The 21,166-nt window shown below is 40.2% G+C and overlaps 1 protein-coding gene across 8 annotated transcripts in view; it reads left to right on the top strand.

Annotated features, from left to right (window-relative positions):
- The window catches only part of LOC139753730 (tuberin-like), a 582,506-nt gene that overhangs the window by 432,096 nt on the left and 129,244 nt on the right, over positions 1–21,166 (top strand). For 7 of the 8 annotated variants that reach the window (XM_071670514.1, XM_071670516.1, XM_071670513.1 and 4 more), the window contains 2 exons: positions 4,512–4,703; positions 16,961–17,127. In XM_071670514.1, the coding sequence (XP_071526615.1) occupies positions 4,512–4,703; positions 16,961–17,127 (359 nt within the window). The remainder of the gene's footprint in view (positions 1–4,511; positions 4,704–16,960; positions 17,128–21,166) is intronic. The other variant, XM_071670517.1, reaches the window with a different exon arrangement.

The following is a 21,166-nucleotide window of genomic DNA, read 5'->3' as shown; positions in this document are numbered from 1 at the left end:
TTAGGTACAGTAGGGTTGAGGGTCAAGTCAATTGGGAGGTGAGTTTGAATGGAGAAAAACTGGAGGAAGTGAAGTGTTTTAGATATCTGGGAGTGGATCTGTCAGCGGATGGAACCATGGAAGCGGAAGTGGATCATAGGGTGGGGGAGGGGGCGAAAATTCTGGGGGCCTTGAAGAATGTGTGGAAGTCGAGAACATTATCTCGGAAAGCAAAAATGGTTATGTATGAAGGAATAGTGGTTCCAACAATGTTGTATGGTTGCGAGGCGTGGGCTATGGATAGAGTTGTGCGCAGGAGGATGGATGTGCTGGAAATGAGATGTTTGAGGACAATGTGTGGTGTGAGGTGGTTTGATCGAGTGAGTAACGTAAGGGTAAGAGAGATGTGTGGAAATAAAAAGAGCGTTGTTGAGAGAGCAGAAGAGGGTGTTTTGAAGTGGTTTGGGCACATGGAGAGGATGAGTGAGGAAAGATTGACCAAGAGGATATATGTGTCGGAGGTGGAGGGAACAAGGAGAAGAGGGAGACCAAATTGGAGGTGGAAAGATGGAGTGAAAAAGATTTTGTGTGATCGGGGCCTGAACATGCAGGAGGGTGAAAGGAGGGCAAGGAATAGAGTGAATTGGAGCGATGTGGTATACCGGGGTTGACGTGCTGTCAGTGGATTGAATCAAGGCAAATACACATGTATATACATAAGCGCCCACACACGCACATATACATACCTATACATTTCAATGTATACATACGTACACAGATATATACATATGTACATATTCATACTTGCTGCCTTCATCCATTTCTGTCGCCACCCTGCCACACATGAAAAACAGCCTCCTCCCACACATGTGAGGTAGCACTATGAAAAGACAACAATGGCCACGTTGGTTCATACTCAGTCTCTAGTTGTCATGTCTGATGCAGCAAAACCATAGCTCCCATTCCACGTCCAGGTTCCACAAAATTTTCCATGGTTTACCCCAGATGCTTCACATGCCCTGGTTCAATCCATTAACAGCACATCGACCCTGGTATACAACTTCGTTCCAATTCACTCTATTCCATGCACACCTTTCACCCTCCAGTATTTCAAGCCCTGATCGCTCAAAATCTTTTTCACCCCATCTTTCCACCTCCAATTTGGTCTCTCACTTTTCGTTCCCTCCACCTCTGACACATATATCCTCTTTGTCAATCTTTCCTCATTCTCTCCATGTGACCAAACCATTTCAATACACCCTCCTCTGCTTTCTCAACTACACTCTTTTTATTACCACACATCTCTCTTACCCTTTCATTACTTACTAGATCAAACCACCTCACTCCACATATTGTCCTTAAGCACTTCATTTCCAAAACATCCACCCCCCTCTGCACAACCCTATCTATAGCCAATGCCTTGCAACCATATAATATTGTTGGAACCACTATTCCTTCAAACATACATATATACACATATACACACATACATATTTTATGTATGTATATGTATGTGTGTGTAGTACATATATGTGTATATAAGTAAAAGGCTCTTTCTTCGTCTGTTCCTTGGCACTACCTCGCTGACACAGGAAACAGTGAACAAGTATTATATAGATGAATGAAATTATTTATTTTATCATACTTTGTTGCTGTTTCCCGCATTAGCGAGGTAGTGCAAGGAAACAGACGAAAGAATGGCCCAACCCACCCATATACACATGTATGTACATACACGTCCACACACACACATATACATACCTATACATCTCAACGTATACATATATATACACACACACACAGACATATACATGTATACACGCACATAATTCATATTGTCTGCCCTAATTTATTCCCGTCGCCATCCCGTCACACATGAAATAACAACCCCTTCCCCCGCATGTGCGCGAGGTAGCGCTTGGAAAAGACAACAAGGCCACATTCGTTCACACTCGGTGTCTAGCTGTCATGTAGAATGCACCGAAACCACAGCTCCCTTTCCACATCCAGGCCCCACAGAACTTTCCATAGTTTATCCCAGATGCTTCACATGCCCTGGTTCAATCCATTGACAGCACGTCGACCACGGTATACCACATCGTTCCAATTCACTCTGTAACTTGCAAGCCTTTCACCCTTCTGCATGTTCAGGCCCCGATCACTCAAAATCTTTTTCACTCCATCTTTCCACCTCCAATTTGGTCTCCCACTTCTCCTCGTTCCGTCCACCTCTGACACATATATCCTCTTTGTCAATCTTTCCTCACTCATTCTCTCCATGAGACCAAACCATTTCAAAACACTCTCTTCTGCTCTCTCAACCACACTTTTTTTTACCGCACATATTTCTTACCCTTTCATTACTTACTAGATTAAATAACCTCACACCACTTATTGTCCTCAAACATCTCATTTCCAGCATATCCTCCCTCCCCCGCACAACTCTATCTATAGCCCACGCCTCGCAATCATATATCATTGTTGGAGCCACTATTCCTTCAAACATACCCATTTTTGCTTTCTAAGACAACTTTCTTGACTTCCACACATTTTTCAATGCTCCCAGAACTTTTGCCACCTCCTCCACCCTATGATTCACTTCCACTTCCATGGTTCCATCCGCTGCCAAATCCACTCCCAGATATCTAAAACACATTTCGCGTCCTCCAGTTTTTTTCCATTTAAACTTACCTCCCAATTGAATTGTCCCTCAACCCTACTGTACCTAATAACCTTGCTCGTCTTCACATTTAATCTTAGCTTTCTTCTTTCACACAAATGTCATTTTACCAGCCAACACCCTAGAGGTGGATGGATAACTGGGTTGATTGTGGACCAACTTCTGCAACCATTATTCCAACCAATTTGCTTGTCCCTGGGTGGCCCATGAATGCCTCGCAGGCAAGAACACAAACCACTACACCATAGAAGTCCCTCTTCTTCTCACCACTCTCTTCTCACATGTATTGTTTCCTCTTTTCTGAATACCTTTCTTGCCCATATTGTTCCCCCTTTTCTGAATGCCTTGACAAATATTCACCCTTGCCTCCACAAAGTAATTATCCGACAACCCACCAACTGCCACTCTTGGCTCATTCACATCCAGAAGCCTCTCTCATGCCTATCAATTTGTATGTAATCCAATAATGCTTGCTGACCATCTTTCCTGCTCGTGTATGTCCCTCCTTTTATACCTGGTATTCCTAATCACTAATCCCTTTTTTTGCACAAAACACAAGATGATCACCATTTCCCCTCATAATGCTGATTATCCCTTGCCCACCAATTATGCCCTCAATTCCCCTCATAATGCTGATTATCCCTTGCCCACCAATTATACCCTCAACTGCTACATTACTCACCTTCACATTTAATTCACCCATAAATAATGCCGAGTCTTTTGCATCAAAACTGCTGACGGACTCAGTCAGCTGCTCCCGAAACACTTTTCTCTCATGATTTGTTCACCTCATGGTCAGGTGCATAAGTACTAATAATCATTCTCCTCTCCCCTGTCAATTTTCCTACTTCAGTCTAGTGCTTGCTTCCTTACACTTTCACACACTCTTACAACTAGTACTTCAGTTGTAGTGTACCCCTTCTTTAATTTTTGCCCTCTCACCAACCCCTGACTTTATTCCTATGACATTTGCAAACCATTCTTTATTTTATCCTCTGCATTATAAACATAGTGAAGGAGTTTTACATGAATAGGGTTTGTATTCAGGGGGGGGGGGGTAGACTTGTAGAAGGTAGGGAGTGCCTTATTTGAGTCACAGGTGCAGAAACATCGCATGTTTGTAAGCAAGGGTTTTGTGCTGTTACCAGATTTTTACTGTACCAAATGATTGTTAGGTCTCTGTGAATTACTTGAGCTGACTGTACTTATGTTTTGAATATCCTCTTTAGAGGCAATTTTAACAGTTTCTAGTGAAAAGTTAAAAGTATGGATTTCTCAGTATGAAACGTTTTCCTTATAACAGATAAGAAAAAAATCAGCTGCTTAGTAGAAATATGTATTTCTAGATATAAAAGCTGATATTCTTAACAGAAATAAAATGAGCTTCCTGATAGAATTAACTATGAAAATGATGATAAAAAAATCATCTTTGATAATTATTCTGCTGTTTCTAGAGATGAAAATTTTGCTGTGCTCAGTATTTTCTACTTTAAAATCTGAGACTCAGTCATAGCTCCTGAAATTTTCACATGCTTGGGCAACTTCATTGGCACACCATAGTGATGTGGCTCACCAGTTGGAAACCACTGTGATAAGTAGATGATATTTCAGTTCAGTTGTAGCTTGAAGGCTCCTTCAGTAGGAAATATCACTTAGAGAGGATGCATGGGGTAACCTTTGAAATGTAAGATGCAGTGCAGTTGTAAGTGACATTGCTCAAGGAAAAATGTGTCTAATGCATTGGGAAATATGTTAGAACAAACTTGGAAATAATCATTTTCAGAATAAAGCATTTGAAAAATCCTCCTCATCTTTTACTCAAATAACTTTTTTATAATGTTATATTTTGCAGATGATTATAGTTCAAGTACAGGATTAAAGGAACGTACAAAAGAAAACCTCTTTCCCTCTGATGATCATCCAGTGCACAGCTATAGTGGTGAGAATGCTAGCAACTCAGGCATAAAGAACACTCAGACTGAGCCACACTTGTGTGCATGCTGGTGCCAGAGATGGGCTGAAATATATGTCAGACAGCCAACTGGTTAGTAACAGTATTTTGATTTTTTTTTAAGATGTTTGTATTGTAAGTTGCTGTACTTTGTCCAGTGCTGCCCTCTAGAAAGGTTATTTGATGTTCCAACATTTTCATATCACTGGTGGTGTGTTGGATGTTTTCACTCCTTGATATCTTTAAAAGATTTTAAGTTTTTTTCCTTGTCAGTCACTTTTGGGCAAAATTTTTTCTTTTACAAAACCCATCCTTATATTTGATGTGTTTATACTGTTAGAGGCTGATGAAGACCCTCTGGGTGCCCTTAGGCACAAAGACTTTGAGGGACCTTTGAACACCCACACTGATGAACATGAAGAAGAAAAGTAACCTTGGTGACCTTCAGCTCATGTTGAAAGCTCTAAGGATTTATGAGTGTTTATGTAAAGAAGATTGAAACAGCCAGAGCTATTGCTTGCAAGTAAAGGATGGCTAGATAATTTTATTTGAAGTCAGAAACTATATAACATGAAGGTAACAGGAGATTCCACCATTGCTGCCAAGTTTCTTGATGGACTTGAAACTGTCTTTGAGGAAATAGGCTAGTATCTCGAGTAAGTGTTTAATGTGGATGAGACAGGTTTCTTTTGGAAGCAAATGCCATGAAGGACTTGTATCAGTAAGGAAGAAAAAGTTGCACCATGTTTCAAAGCTTTTAAGAATAGGTCAGCACTCTTACTATGTGGCACCATTGCAGGGGGTTGCAAGATGGACCTTATTTTAGTGTACCATCCCCAAACCTCCATACCCTTAAAGGCTTATGTAAGAATCTTACCTGTTTATTGGACAGCAAATAGAAAGGCTTGATTCATTGGACAGGTCTTTGAGGGTTGGTTCACATAACACTTTGCCATCAAAGCTGAGTGAAATTATTGTGAGTATAACCTCACCTTCAAAGTTTTCCTTATTCTTGATAATACTCTTGGCCACTGCAAACACCTGGATGATATCAACCCAAACATTTGTGTGTTGTTCTTGCTCCTAAGCACAATATCTTTAATCCAGCTAGTAGATAAAGGAGTCATATCAGCTTTCAGGCCTGCTACCTATGCAGGATCATAAACCAGCTACTTGACATTACAGATAACTTTGATAACTCTGGAAGTAATCCTACCAGCATGACTTGTGGAAGATTTACGTCATAGGTGCCATTGACAACATTCATGCACTGTAGGATATAGTCAAGACTTCAACATTGAATGCTTCCTGGAAGTCTTTTTGTAAAGACTGCATCAGCAAATTTAAGGGCTTCCCTAAGTCTTTACAAGATTGCACATCATTGTGGAGATTGGACAGAAAATGGGTAGAGAAGGCTTCTCTGATATGCAAGAGGAGAATATGATGGAATTGATTGATTTCTGTGATGGATAGGTATGTATTGATGATCTTATGGAACTAGGACAGGAACAAATGGTATACCATGAAGACAAAGAGGAGCAGGATAAAGTTTAACAGGTGAAGGATGTAAGTATGAAAATATTGTCATAAATGTTTTCTGTTTTATGTTCTTACACAAGATGTACAAGATGATAACCCGAATTTTGAGGGAAGCCAGCACTTTGAGCACATTCATGACAATATCTTTATGCATAATAAAGAGCTCTATGCTGAGAAACAGCGAATGACTGGGCAGACCAGTATGATGCTGTTTGAAAAGACCGTAGACTGCCTCTCCCTGTTCCACCTCCCAGTCATTCTCTGTTGTTCCTGCTGCTTTAGAAAAAGCAGGTCATAGCATGCTGACCTCATTCGTGAAAGTGAAATAAGTTCATCACTTTTGGTTTCTCCATTGATTGAATATTCTCCACTTGATGTAACTCTGCCTGATCTTTCTGATTCTGACCCTGACAACCCTGCTCCTATTTCTCCTAATATATAATCTTCAGCTGATGCACCCACATGTGCACGCATTGTGCCTGGCTGCCTTTTGATTTAGTGAGTGTTTTTTTATGTTTAGCAGAAGTAGTGTCCCAAAACTGTGAAATAACATTTCTGTTAATCTTTAAATGAATTTCTAACATTCTAAAATAATGAAAGTCTGCTTAAAATACATTTGGGACATTATATCTCGCACTGTTGCACACATCCTATTCTTCTCTGTTTATGTATTGGTTTGCTTTATATAATTTCTCTTTGTGCAAGCTTTTCACCACGAAGACCCAGTTTCTACTCATCTCTTCATCAGAAACTACTCACAGCTCTTTTTTCCCCTTTGATGGTTTTGTAATTCCACCTCTTGACTCTATAAACATACTTGGTATTGCTGTAACACACTTTTTTTTGGAAACCCCGCATTTCAGAAATAGCTAAGTCTGCCTTTTAAGCAACTGGCAATCCTGTTTAGATGTTGTAATTTTTTTTTTTTTTTTTGGGGGACAACTGCTCAGTTCATACAAAGGATTGATTCGTCCTTGTATCAAGTACTGCTATTGCAACTTGGGTGGTTTTAGCTGTGCATCCTTATTAGACAGTTGAGTCGAAAGCAAATTGACTTATAAACTCTCCCAGGCTAACTTCCAAACTTGATCCTCTTGCTATATCCTTCTATGTTGGGTTCACTTTCCCTCTTCTTTAGCTGTTACTTTGGTTTTTGCTCCTGAGAGCTGGCTGCTTGTGTTTCCCCACCATTAGCTTGACCAAACAATAGTTGGCAAGCTGCTGCATCACATCATTATTGTGTGTTCATTGGCAACTCAAGGGTATGCATTTGCTCTTCTATAGAAGGCTTTTACTCGCCCCTCTCTCCAAAACTCTTGCATTTACCTCCCTAATTACCCAGTTCATAAACAAATTAAACAACCATGGGGACCTCACACAACCCTGCCACAGACTGACCATCACTGGTAACCAATCGCTCTCCTTTCTTCTTACTTGTACACATACCCTTAATAAAAACTTTTCACTGCTTCTGGCAGCTTTACTCCCACACCATATGCTCTCAAAACCTTCCACAAAACATCTCTATCAAACCTATCATATGCCTTCCCCAGATCTATGAATGCTACATACAAATCCATCTGTTTTTCTAAGTATTTCTCACATACATTCTTTTAAGTAGACACCTGATTCACACATCCTCTACGACCCCTAAAACCACACTGCTCCTCCCGGGTCTGATGCTCTGTACATGCCTTCACCCTCTCAATCAGTACCGTCCCATATAATTTTCCAGGAATACTCAACAGACTTATGCCTCTATAGTTTGAACACTTGCATTTATCCCCTTTGCCTTTGTACAGTGGCACTATACATGCATTCTGCCAATCCTCGGGCACTTTATCATGATCCATACATACTTTGAATATCCTTACCAAACAGTCAACAACAGAGTCACCCCCTTTCTTAATAAGTTCTACTGCAAAACCATCCAAATGTGCTGCCTTGCCGGTAGTTCCAATTAAACACTAAATAGTCCAAAAGTAATTGCTTTATTGTGTTAAAACTCTGAGTGGTTACAATGGTTGGTTATTTTGTTTTGTAAACAGAACCCAGTTGGGCCATTAAGAATGGCATTCACTCCCTATAAAGTTATGACATCCTTTCTCCCTTAAATTTGAAACCTAATAGCAAATGTAAAATGATGTGTTTACTGGTACATTTACCATGTTCATTATCAAGGAATTTAAAAACTCTTTGCTGTGTTACAGAAATATAGTGATTTAGATACTACAAATACAAAATGCCCTTCAGGAAATCATATTTAAGTACAGTAAAATAACTTTTTCTTCTGCTTCACCTTCATTGTATAACATACAATTTTGTACCTAGTATTAGTCATATTTTACAGATCTAATCTCTCAGGCTTATTTATGACTCTTCCAGACCTTTTGATTTTCACTGTGCTTTCTGAAGGGACTATATAGGATGAACTTGCTCCAGGTCTCTCCCTGCATATGTCAGACTCTATTTGGCTTGGAAAACTAATATTACCCTCTTTGATCTTTGTTTTATAAGGTTCCTTACTCATAACTTGCCCAGAACTCTTTTGTCCTGTGTCCTGCTGTGTGTCGCTCATCCCATCCACACTCCACTTGTGCATGATTACTTCCCATGGATCTCCCTGCTCTAACAACTTTACACTTCTAAATCTCATTTTTTCAACATGTCTCTGACAACTCACTTATCATATGGTTCTATTTTATATGACAAGGGTCCAGTTACTTACACTACCACTACTGGTACTTGTTGAGCTCTTGATGTCTGCTTTTCTCATTTTCTTTAGCCCATTTTGGAATGTTTGAACAGCTCTTTCAGCTATTCCATTAGAGCTCAGGTGAAAAAGAGCACAAATAACATGGCCATTTCCATTTTTCTGCTTGAATTGGTCAAATTTATGACTAGTAAACTGGCTTTCATCATCTCTAACATTGAGGGCAGCCCATGAGTGGTGAAAATATCCCTTAACTCAGCAATGGTTATGAGAGCTGATGTATTATTCATGATTCTTACCTCTGACCTTTATGAATAGGCATCAACAAAAGGCAAACACGTTTGCCCATATATGGTCTTGCAAAATCTGTATGTACTCTCACTCCTGGCTTATTGGGGTATGATCACATGTGAAGGTGTGAAACGGTTTATTTTCATTCACCTGATGAATCTCTCGAGTTTCTACCATTTGTCCAGTATTCCTATCTAAACTAGGCCACCAAACATATGATATAGCCATCACCTTCATTGTGGAAATACCTGGATGATCCTTGTGCAGTTCTCTTAGTACACTTTGCTCTCCTCCTGGAGGAACCACTACCCTATTCCCCCACATTATGCAATCTTCATATGTACTAAGTTCATGTCTGTGCACATAAAATGATTTGAACTCTGAAAGCTGAGCAGCTTTTTACCAACCATTCTTGATAAAAGACAAAACTTTAGCATATACTGAGTCATGTGCTGTCCATCTCCTGATGTATGTAGCTGCAACTGGTGAAGCTTAAATGTGCTCTGACAACCACATGGTATCTGTGGGGAGTGGTGCTGATGCTGGTTTCTCTGCCAGTGGTGACCTCCTCAGTAGATCAGCATTTGCATCATGACCATTTCAAAATTTCAATGGGTAGTTATGAGCAGCAAGTGAGATGGATCAGTTTATTCTTGCACTAGCCATGTTGGGCAGTGCCTTGTGTTCATGTAAAAGTGACTAATGTGAATCATCTTCCATGCACATAGTTATGAAAATGGTGCATCCCATACACTGTTGCCAAACTCTCCCTGTCAGTTTCTGCATAATTTTTTCAGCATTCAGTTTGCATGAAGCAAAAGCTATAGGCTTTTCTGATCTATCTTCATTTCGGTATGCTAGCATTGCCGCTACACCACACTGTGATGCACGACATGACAAAACAAGAGGCCTATCTAGATCATAATGTATCAAGACCACTACTAGTGCACCCTCTTCGCAAGCAACATGTACAATGGCACAAGCATTGAAGAGTGGCTCCTGAGAAATCTACCAATGAAAGTCAGTTTCTGGCAGGGGAGTGTGATGTTGCCAGGGTTATTTAATTTGTTTATGGTTGGGGTGGTTAGGGAGGTGAATGCAAGAGTTTTGGAGAAAGGGGCGTGTATGCAGTCTGTTCAGGATGAGAGAGCCTGGGAAGTTAGTCAGTAGTTGTTTGCTGGTGATACAGCAGTGGTGGCTGATTCGAGTGAGAAAACTGCAGAAGTTGATGTCTGAGTTTAGAAAAGTGTGTGAAAGAAGATAGTTAAGAGTAATGTGAATTAGAGCAAGGTTTACATGAGAGAGACTGACAACAGGAGGTCTGAATGGCCTACAACTGGGTTGTCTGGTGATAAAGAAAAAAAAGTTGACAAGAAAATGTATTTCTGTTCAACAGATTTTTAAGCTATCACTGACTCATTGCTGCTGCACATTAGCCTTCTACTATCTCCATTACTGCTGTCGTTTATACAGTTAATTTCTGGCGTTTTTCTCATAGTATATCTTAAAATAAGATATGTCTCAACTTTTGAGGGTATTTATAGTCTTAGCATTCACTACATCTTATGGTAATTTATTCCAGGGCTCAACACAACTATAGGAAAAGAAGCTTTTTCCCACGTCTGTACTACATCTTTAGCTTTGAGTTTTTTGTTGTTTGTCCTGGTAACTGTATTTTCTCATATTTCAAAAAGATGTCTGTAATTTACTGTATCGAACTTGTTCAGAATTTTGAACGCTTGGATTGTCACTGCGAAGTTTCTGTTTTTTAAGGGAGAAGAGATCCAATCATTTTAGCCTCTTTTCCTATGCCAGTTTACTAAGGACGGGATCAACTTTGTGGTGCGTCTCTGTACTTGATTTAATTCTTCCTCGTCTCTTTATAGTTTGAGAACCAAAACTGGACTGCATATTCAAGGTGTGGTATTACCAGAGAATTATAAAGTGTGAATTGTTTCTGGTGTCTTGTAATCTATATTCCTGGCTATGAAACCTAACATTTGTTTACCTTTTTTACTTGATGCTTAACATTGTTTAATGTACTTCAGATTGTTGCTAATGGCAATTGCAAGGTCCTTCTCTTCATTTATTTTAGAGAGTTTCTGAATAGTTTGTAGTTGTAGCATGTATCCTTGTCTCCAAAGTTGATAACTTTACACTTGTTTACATAAAACTTCATTTGCCATATGTCTGACCACTCTGCTTGTAAGTAAAGATTTCTTTGAATCATTTTACAATCCCACCTTGTTTACAACTCTACCTCCTGGTTTAGTAACATCAACAAATTTGGAGATCTTAGATATGAGTCAGAGTTATAGGTCATTAATGTATATTATGAAAAGTATTGGTCCTAGTACCAACCCCAGTGTTACACCACTTCAGTGTTTAATACTGCATACTACTTTCTGGTAAACCAGTATCTGATCTATGTACAGAGTTCACCAATTTCCTGTGCTTTGAGAGTATTTAAAAGTCTCTTGAGGTATTTTATTGAAAGCTTTTTGGAAATCTAGATATACTACATCAGATGGTACTTTTTCATTATTAGGTTCAGCTAGGATGAAGGACAAGTTAGTTGGGATGTAAGTTTGAATGAAGAAAATTGGAAGAAGTGAAGTGTTTTAGATATCCAAGAGTGGATTTTGCAGTGAATGGAAGCTGAAGTGAGATATAGGGTGGGGGAGGGGGCCAGGAAGCATACTGTCCTCACCTTTACCCATCTGACTAGTTGCCACAATTATGATGTGTTAACAGAGGCCATGGTCTAGGTCCACAAACACTTCAACATTCAGGACAAGGTAGTCAGCAAAACCACTGACAGTGGTTCAAAATTTGTGATGCTTTCCCCTAGTGTGGTGGCCAGGTGGACCTGATGCCTGACTTTGACAGTGTTAGCAGACTGCCTGAGACCAACTCAGACAATGAGGATGACATGGCTGAGGGTGATTATTCCATCAGCTTTGTTACCCTTGGCAAAATCCTTGATAAGGAACAGGAGCACCTGAGTCTGCCAGTCCAGATGAGGTGTACGGCTCACACTTAGGCAAGGGCCTCCTCAAGCAGATGGGCTCTGCCGTTGCTGCCTTCAATGCCCTCAACAAGAAGGCCCACAGCAAGGTTGGGCACTCTTCAATACCCAGGGGAGGATCCCTCAGGTCGATGACACCATCAAGGAAGTACTGGACAAGAGGCTGGTGGTTTCTGACAAAAAGTGGAATGCCTTGTACGACTCGATTGTCATCATCAACAACATCCTGGCCACTAAGAAGGCTGAGCTCGACAGGTTCCTTAACTGCATGGAGAACTTCTCGGCCTTCAATGACCAGGAGATAGCCTTCCTGAAGGAGTGGGCCAAAGTCATGTCCCATATGGCTGTTGCCCTCGACAACATTCAGGGGAAGAAGAACACCTACCTTGGAACCCTCTTTCCCACAGTGGCCATAACCCTCATGAAGCTCAGGAACATGAAGAACAGCTTGGCTGTTTTAAGCTACTAATCAATTCCCTGGTAGTGGCCATTACCACCTGGTTCAACCACTACCAGAATGACCAGGACTGCCAGCTAGCAGCTGCCTTCCACCCACAGTTCTGGCTCCGCTGGCTGCACAAGTTCGATAGCATCTCTATCAAGGCCACCATGGAAGAAGAGATCAAGAGAGCTCTGAGGAACTGGAACGGCAACAGCGCCACCTGCTCCAGCGACAGCAGACAGCAGCATGCAGTCGCTGCCGTGCATGCCCCCAACCTCTTTGCTGGGTGGATGGCTGCTGACTCAAGTACCATTGTCAAGCAGAAGGCCAAGAAGTTTCTTGAACCCTGGCTGGACACTGATGGCCAATTCTGACTTCATGGGGATGGAGATCTTCACCAACCTCTTCCTGAAGTACAACACACCATTTCTGTCTTCTGCCACAGTGTAATGGCTTTTCTCTCTCAGCAAGGACATCCTGAGGCTCTAGAGATAAAAGACTGTCAGCTAGGCCTATCATAAGTTGTCAATAATTAGCAATTACTTCGTTTTTTTTTACATTTTGAGTTAACTAATTGATAATTCTGAGTTTGTACGTGAATTTTGTACCGTACAATATGCTTAATAGCTTAATAGATGTACTTAAATTTCAGACTTACCTTTTAGTTCCTGCTATGATGATTATCTGGTAAATTAGAATTAAATTCATGGTATTGGTTTGGTTACAAGCGTTTCAAAACTAAATTTTTTCATAAGAATTTTAAAAATTACGAAGCAAAATGTTTTAAAACTTGTAGGAAATGCATATTATTTGTAAATGAGTGGATGGACTATTCTTCATCTGTTTCTTGGTGCTACTTCGCTGATGCAGGAAACTGCGATCAGTTATAAATAGATAAATAAATCGATGAATAAATCAAAAAGTTATCATTATTGGATCATCGTTAGCATCCAATAACTAGGTATTAAGATTATCAGATTATCAATATTGGACATAAAAATTGGGGTTGTATTGTTTTTACGGGGTAACTTTTTAGTTATAGGTGCCCAACAATGCCTAGGGGTCGAAATAGTGCCTAATCTATTACTAGAGTTATGCATTAGGAAAACTGTGAAAGTGGCAAAGTATAGAATCACATTCAAGAATATGGACAAGGACATGTTTGGTAAGTGATTCACTGCATGGATTATGCATCACATGTCAGTTGACCACACTTTTTTTATATACTTGTTTGCAATTTACATTATTAACAAGGTAGCCCCAGGAACAAAGAAAGGCCTCATTTGCTTACAGTCATTCTCTAGCTGTCATTAGTAATGCACAGAAACTACAGCCCCCTTTCCACATCTTGTTCCCAAAGTCTTTCCATGGTTTCCCCTGTCTCCTTCATATACCCTAGTTCACTCTGTTGACCACAGGTTTCCCTCTGTATGCCACTTCACTCCATTTCAGTTTATCCCATGAAGCCTTTCACCCTCCTGCATGTTCAGCCCCTGACCACTTTAAAGGATTTTAATTTAATCATTCCATTTCCAATTTGATATCTCCCTTCTTGTCCCATCTACTTTCGACACATACATCCTCTTTGTCAACCTCTCCTCACTTATTCTTTCCATATGTCCATTTCAGCACACCCTCTTCACCCCTCTTAACTACACTGTTTTTATTGCCACTCTTTCTCTTACCCACGTAGTACTTGATCAAACCATTCAACACCAGAATTGTTCTCAACCATTTCATTAAACATTCACCTTTCATTATGTGTCCTCATATGTCGCCCATGCCTTACATCCTTCCAGTATTATTAGGACTACTATACCTTGAAATTTATCCATTTACAGCTAACCATGTAACAGCCTCTTTTTCCATACATCAATAGATGCTCTCAGAACCTTCACCCTATCACCCAGTCTGTGACTTCTCCATCCATGGTTCCATTCTTTAGGGGATCAAGCACCAGAGGAACCAGAGGCCAGTACAAAAAACTGGGCAAAAAGCTAGTTAAAAAAGATGTTAAGAAGCACTGGTTTAGTGTTAGTGTTGTGGCTGGTTGGAATAAACTAACCAATAAAACAGCGAATGCTGGCAGCTCATGTCAGTTTAAGTAGCTATTAAATGGTATAGAAAGTTCAGGATATTGGGCCTTATAAGTGTAAAACTTTCTCCCTAGGCTTTACAAGTATGTAGTAACAGATAGGTAATTACACTGATGGATTGGTGTGGAAACAATGAAAATGCTGTGGTGTACTTGTATTTCTCTTGGTGCTGAATTTCCAATGCCAACTGACATCATACACCTCCTGACATTTTGCAGCAGTGTTATAAACAACTGTATCCAATTAAGTTCTTTGTTTTTGTATCTGGGGATAAGCATTGCAGTGTTCACTGCCACAGATGAAATGAGATTTTTTTTCTATTTCTAAAATTTTCCACTGTATAGTTGGTAATTGATGGGTTATAGACCTGCAGCTGTGAAAGGGTTGAACAAACTGAAGAGTTGGTCAGATACATATCTGAAGCTCAGTCCAAGTGAATGCAAAGTATGGGACCAGAGTTGGAGCTCACACATCAAATCTTTTTCTTGGGTGATTAAGAGATTTCAATGTACTGTTTTTGATACCCAATTGGTTTAGTGAAAACAAACTTCATATAGATTTGTTTTATCTCTAATACCACAGGTTGCAACACAGTACAGGTTGAACATCCCTTAATTGGAAAATCAGACCAGAAATGCTCCAAAATCCGAAACCTTTTGAGTGGTGACATGACATGAAAAAATTCCACACCTGACCTCACTTGCCTGTGCTTTGCTCTTATACTCTGTTGGCAACAGTTTGTTACAAACCATTGTTACCGCCAGACCTATATGCATTACTCAATGTGTTATAGCTGAGATATACCTCATTGTTTTGATTATTCAATGGTCTTCCTCAGGAGATACAAGTTCCAGCATTTGGCGGGACTGTATTCCCAGCCAATGATGCTCACCTGGTCGGATCAGAGAGCAATACACCTTGATGTGTTGCTCTCTGATTGGATCGCTTGTCCTGCTGCCTTCACCCATTCTCAGTGATTGCTGCTTGATGTGACATTATTCTTAATCTCTAGGCAAGCTCTCACACTATCACTAAATGGTTGATGCCAAGGCAACTACAGGCAAGGGACAAACTGTTTAGTGATAGTGTGAGCTTACCTTGAGGAAAGGATTAAGAACAACTTTAACACAAGATCTGGTTTCATCTGCTGGTCATGTCAGATAGCAGAAATTGCTTTGAACAGGTGAAGGCAGCAGGACAAGCGATCCAAGTGATCCAATCAGAGAGTGACATGCCAAAGTGTCAGACCAGGTGACCATCTTTTTCTGGGGAATGCAGTCCCGCCAAATGATGGAATTTGTATCTCCTGAGGAAGACCGTTGAATGATCAAAATATTGAGGTATGTCCCAGCTCTAACCTGTTTGTTTCCATACCATCTTGTTTTCTGTATTTGTCATGATGGATAATAGATAATGAGATATCTTGGGGATGGGACCAAAGTCTAAACACAATATCCATTTATGTTTCATATACAACTTATAGACATAGTCTGAAGGTATTGTATACAATATCTTTGATAATTTTGCACCTGAAAAAAAGTTTGTGCAACACTGAACCCTCAGAAAGCTAAGTTGTCACAACATCAGCCACAAGTGTGGACAATATGAGGTTGCTTGGCATCACCTTCATTCTTGACTCTGAATTTATATGCTACTGATAAGCAATCATTTTCTTAAACTTATTCACACAGAGCAGAGAATAAGCAAAAACACAGTGGGTAATGCATGCAGTTCTGGTGGTGATGATGGCTTGTAACAAACTGGAGCCAACAGAACGTCTGAGCCCAACATGGTGTGGAATTTTCCACTTGTGATGTCATGTTGCTGCTCGAAAAGTTTTGAATTTTGGAGCATTTTGGATTTCTGATTTTCAGAGTAGGGATGCTCAACCTGTACTGTGTTGCAATCTGTGGTATTAGAGATAAAACAAATTTATAAGTAGTTTGTTTTTACTGAACCAGGTGACCATCACTTGCTGGGAACACAGTCCCGCTGAATGCTAGAATCAGTATCTCCTAAGGGAGACCATTGAATGCTTGAAAAGTTGAGGTATGTTTCAGCTCTAACCTTTTTGTTTCCATACCATCCTGTTTTCCACATATCTCATTATGTATATGAAAATATTCCAAATTCAGATACACTTCTGGTCCCAGGCATATCTGATAAGGGATGCTCATCTTGTATATATTCATTGTATTACTCCATAAAGTAATTGATTAGAATTCTTCATATTTTTTTCAGGTAATGTGTCATGGATCATGCGTATCCAGAATGAACTGACATTGATGACGTCTGAAGGTGAACTTCCATTGCTTAAACTGAGTGACCTGTATGCACCAAGAGCTTTTCAAGATCAAAACGATAGTTCTGTTTTCTATGATATAAGAGTAGATGATGACAAAGATATGGTATGAATTTGTTTTCCCAACTGCTAAGCTACAGAATAGTATACACTAAACTTTCTTGCTCTTTCAGTTACTGTTTCATTTGGCCTCAGTTTTTCATATAGCCTTTAATGAATTTAGTGAAGTTGTTTTGGTGAGGTGGTTAGGGAGGTAAATGCAAGAGTTTTGGAGAGAGGGGTGAGTATGCAGTCTGTTGGGGATAAGAGGGCCTGGGAAGCGAGTCAGTTGTTTTTCGCTGATGATACAGCTGTGGTGCCTGATTCGAGTGAGAAACTGCAGAAGATGGTGACTGAGTTTGGAAAATTGTTTGAAAGGAGAAAGTTGAGAGTAAATGTGAATAGGAGCAAGGTTATTAGTTTCAGTAGGGTTGGGGGACAAGCTAATTGGAATGTAATTATGAATGGAGAAAAATTGGAGGAAGTGAAGTGTTTTAGATATCTGGGATTGGACTTAGCAGTGACTGGAACCATGGAAGTGGAAGTGAGTCACTGGGTGGGGGAGGAAATGAAGGTTCTGTGAGCAATTAAGAATGTGTGGAAGGAGAGAACGTTATCTCGAAGAGCAAAAATGGGTATGTTTGAAGGAATAGCAATTCCAATAGTACCATATGGTTGGGAGGCATAAGCTATAGATAGGGTTGTACAGAGGAGGGTGAATTTGTTGGAAATGTAATGTTTGAGGACAATATATGGTGTGAGGTGGTTTGATTGAGTAAGTTATGAAAGGGGAAGAGAGATGTATGGAAATAGGAAGAGTGTGGTTGAGAGAGCAGATGAGGGTGTGTTGAAATGGTTTGGACATATGGAGAGAAAGAGTGAGGAAAGAGTGACAAAGTGTGTATGTGTCAGAGGTGGATGGAACAAGAAGTGGAAGACCAAATTGGAGGTGGAAGGAAGGAGTGAAAAAGATTTTGAGCAATTCGGGCCTTTACATACAGGAGGGTAAGAGTTGTGCAAGGAATAGGGTGAATTGAATCGATGTGGTATGCCAGGGTCAATGTACTATCAATGGACTGAACCAGGGCATGTGAAATGTCTGGGGTAAACCATGGAAATGTGTTGGGCCTGGATGTGGATAGGGAGCTGTGGTTTTGATGCATTTCACATGACAGCTAGAGACTGAGTGTGAATGAATGTGGTATATTTTGTCTTTCCTGGTGCTACCTCGCTGAAGCAGGGGGTAGCAATGCTGCATCTTGTGGGGTGGGGTAGCACCAGGAATGGATGAAGGCAAGCAAGCAAGTATGAATATGTGTGTGTCAGTTTATGTATATGTGTATATGTTGATATGTATATATATATGTATATTGGAAAGGATCACAATTTTGCGCATGATCAAGATATTCCTATGAGTCCACAAGGAAAATGAAACATGATAAGTTCCCAAGTGCACTTTCGTGTAATAATCACATCATCAGGGGAGACATGAGAGAAATACAAGTCAGTTGATATACATCGAAGAGACAAAGCTAGGACGCCATTTGGTAAACATGTGATTGTCCAAAACATCACATGTTTAACAAATGGCGTCCTAGCTTCGTCTCTTCTATGTATATCAACTGACTTATATTTCTTTCTTGTGTCTCCCCTGATGGTGTGATTATTACATGAAAGTGCACTTGGGAACTTATCGGGTTTCATTTTCCTTGTGGACTCGTAGGAATGTATGTATATGTGTATATGTTGATATGTTTATGTATGTATGTGTACGTGTATGGGTGTTTATGTATGTGTATATGAGTGGATGGGCCATTCTTTGTCTGTTTCCTGGTGCTACCTTGCTGACTTGGGAAGTGGCAATCAAATATAAAAAAAAGAAAAAATATGAATATATATCCGATGTTCCTGTTTGTTTTCTTTTCTAACACATGTTATTTACCTCCTTCCAAAGTATCTTTTTATTCTCCCTAAGGTGTAATGATACTCTCACCCCAACTCTCATTTGAGCTCTTTTTTTTTTTAGCCCTTTTACCTTTTACCTCCTGCCGCATTCTTTTGTGTATCCCTCAGTCATTTCCACTCCTTCCTTGCAAGTATCATCCAAACACCTCTTTTCTCTTTCACTAACAACTTTACTTCTTCATCCCACCACTCATTACCCTTTCTAATCTGTCCATCTCCCCCCATTCTCATGCCACATGCAATTTTTGCTCATGGCATCACTCCTTCCCTAAATGCATTCCATTCCTCACCCACTTCCCTCATGTCATTTGCTCTCACCTTTTGCCATTCTTTACTCACTCTCACTTGATACTTCCTCACACAAGTCTACTTTCCAAGCCCACTTACTCTCACTGCTCTCTTCTCTCCAACATTCTCTCTTCTTTGGAAACCTCTACAGATCTTCACCTTTGCCCTCACAAGATAGTGATCAGACATCCCTCCAGCAGCCCTCCTCGGCACATTAATCTCCAAAAGTCTCTCTTTTACACAAGTATCAGTTATCACTTATGTCCTTCGACCATCTCTCCTCCTCACATATGTATGTATACTTTATATATCTCTCTTTTTAAATCATGTATTTCCAATCACATTTTTCAGCACACAAATCCAGAAGCTCTTCACCATTTCCATTCACATCACTGAATACCCCATGTACACCAATTATGCCCTCAACTACCACATTACTTAAATTTGCAATCAATTCACCCATCACCAAAACCTAGTCTCATGCATCAAAACTGCTGACACACTCACTCAGCTGCTCCCAAAACACTTGCCTTTCATTATCTTTCTTCTCATGACCAGTGAAGGGGGCAAGTGGGGAAGTAATATCAGGTAGTGATGAAGTGGAAAGGAGATGGATTGAGTATTTTGAAGGTTTGTTGAATGTGTTTGGTGATAGAGTTGCAGATATATGGTGTTTTCACTGGGATGGTGTGTGAAGTGAGAGGGTCAGGGAGAATGGTTTGGTTAAGAGGGAAGAGGCAGTGAAAGCTTTGTGGAAGATGAAATCTGGCAAGGCAGCGGGTTTGCGTGGTTTTGAAGTTGAATTTATTAAGAAAGGGGGGTGACTGTGTGTTTGGTTTGGTAAGGATATTCAGTGTATGTATGGATCATGGTGAAGTGTATGAGGATTGACAGAATGCATGCATAGTGCCATTATACAAAGGCAAAGGGGATAAAGGTGAGTGTTAAAACTACAGAGGCATAAGTTTGTTGAGTATTCCTGGGAAATTATATGGAAGGTTATTGATTGAGAGGGTGAAGGCATGTACTGAGTATCAGACTGGGGAAGAGCAGTATGGTTTCAGGAGAGGTAGAGTATGTGTGGATCAGGTGCTTGCTTTGAAGAATGTGTGGGAGAAATACTTAGAAAAACAGATGGATATGTATGTAGCATTTATGGATCTGGTTAAGGCATATGATGGGGTTGATAGAGATGCTTTGTGGAAGGTTTTAAGAGTAAATGGTGTGGGATCCAAGTTTCTAGAAGTAGTGAAAAGTTTTTATTGAGGAAGTAAGGCATGTGTACAAGTAGGAAGAGAGGAGAATGATTGGTTCCCAGTGAATGTCTGTCTATGGCAGGGTGCATGATGTCCCCATGATTGTTTAATTTGTTTATGGACGGGGTGGTTAGGAAGGTAAAATGCAAGGGTGTAGGAGAGAGGGGCAAGTATATAATCTGTTAGGTATGACAGGGCCTGGGAAGTGTCAGTTGTTGTTCACCAGCGATACAGCTCTAGTGGCTGATTCGAGTGAGAAACTACAGAAGTTAGTGACTGAGTTTGGAAAAGTGTGTGAAAGGAGAAAGTTGAGAGTAAATATGAATGAGAGCAAAGTTATTAGGTTCATTAGGGTTGAGGGTCAAGTTAATTCGGATGTGAGTTTGAATGGAGAAAAATTGGAGGAAGTGAAGTGTTTTAGATATCTGGGATTGGACTTAGCAGCGGATGGAACTATGGAAGTGGAAGCGAGTCACAGGGTGGGGGAAGGGGTGAAGGCTTTGGGAGTGATGAATGTGTGGAAGGAGAGAATGTTATCATGTGGAGCAAAATTGGGTATGTTTGAAGGAATAGTAGTTCCAGCTATACTATATGGTT

This window comes from Panulirus ornatus, chromosome 15 (assembly GCF_036320965.1).
Source record: "Panulirus ornatus isolate Po-2019 chromosome 15, ASM3632096v1, whole genome shotgun sequence".
NCBI lineage: Eukaryota > Metazoa > Arthropoda > Malacostraca > Decapoda > Palinuridae > Panulirus > Panulirus ornatus.
Note: the sequence above shows the minus strand (reverse complement) of the source record. Positions and strands in the feature narration are given on the sequence as shown.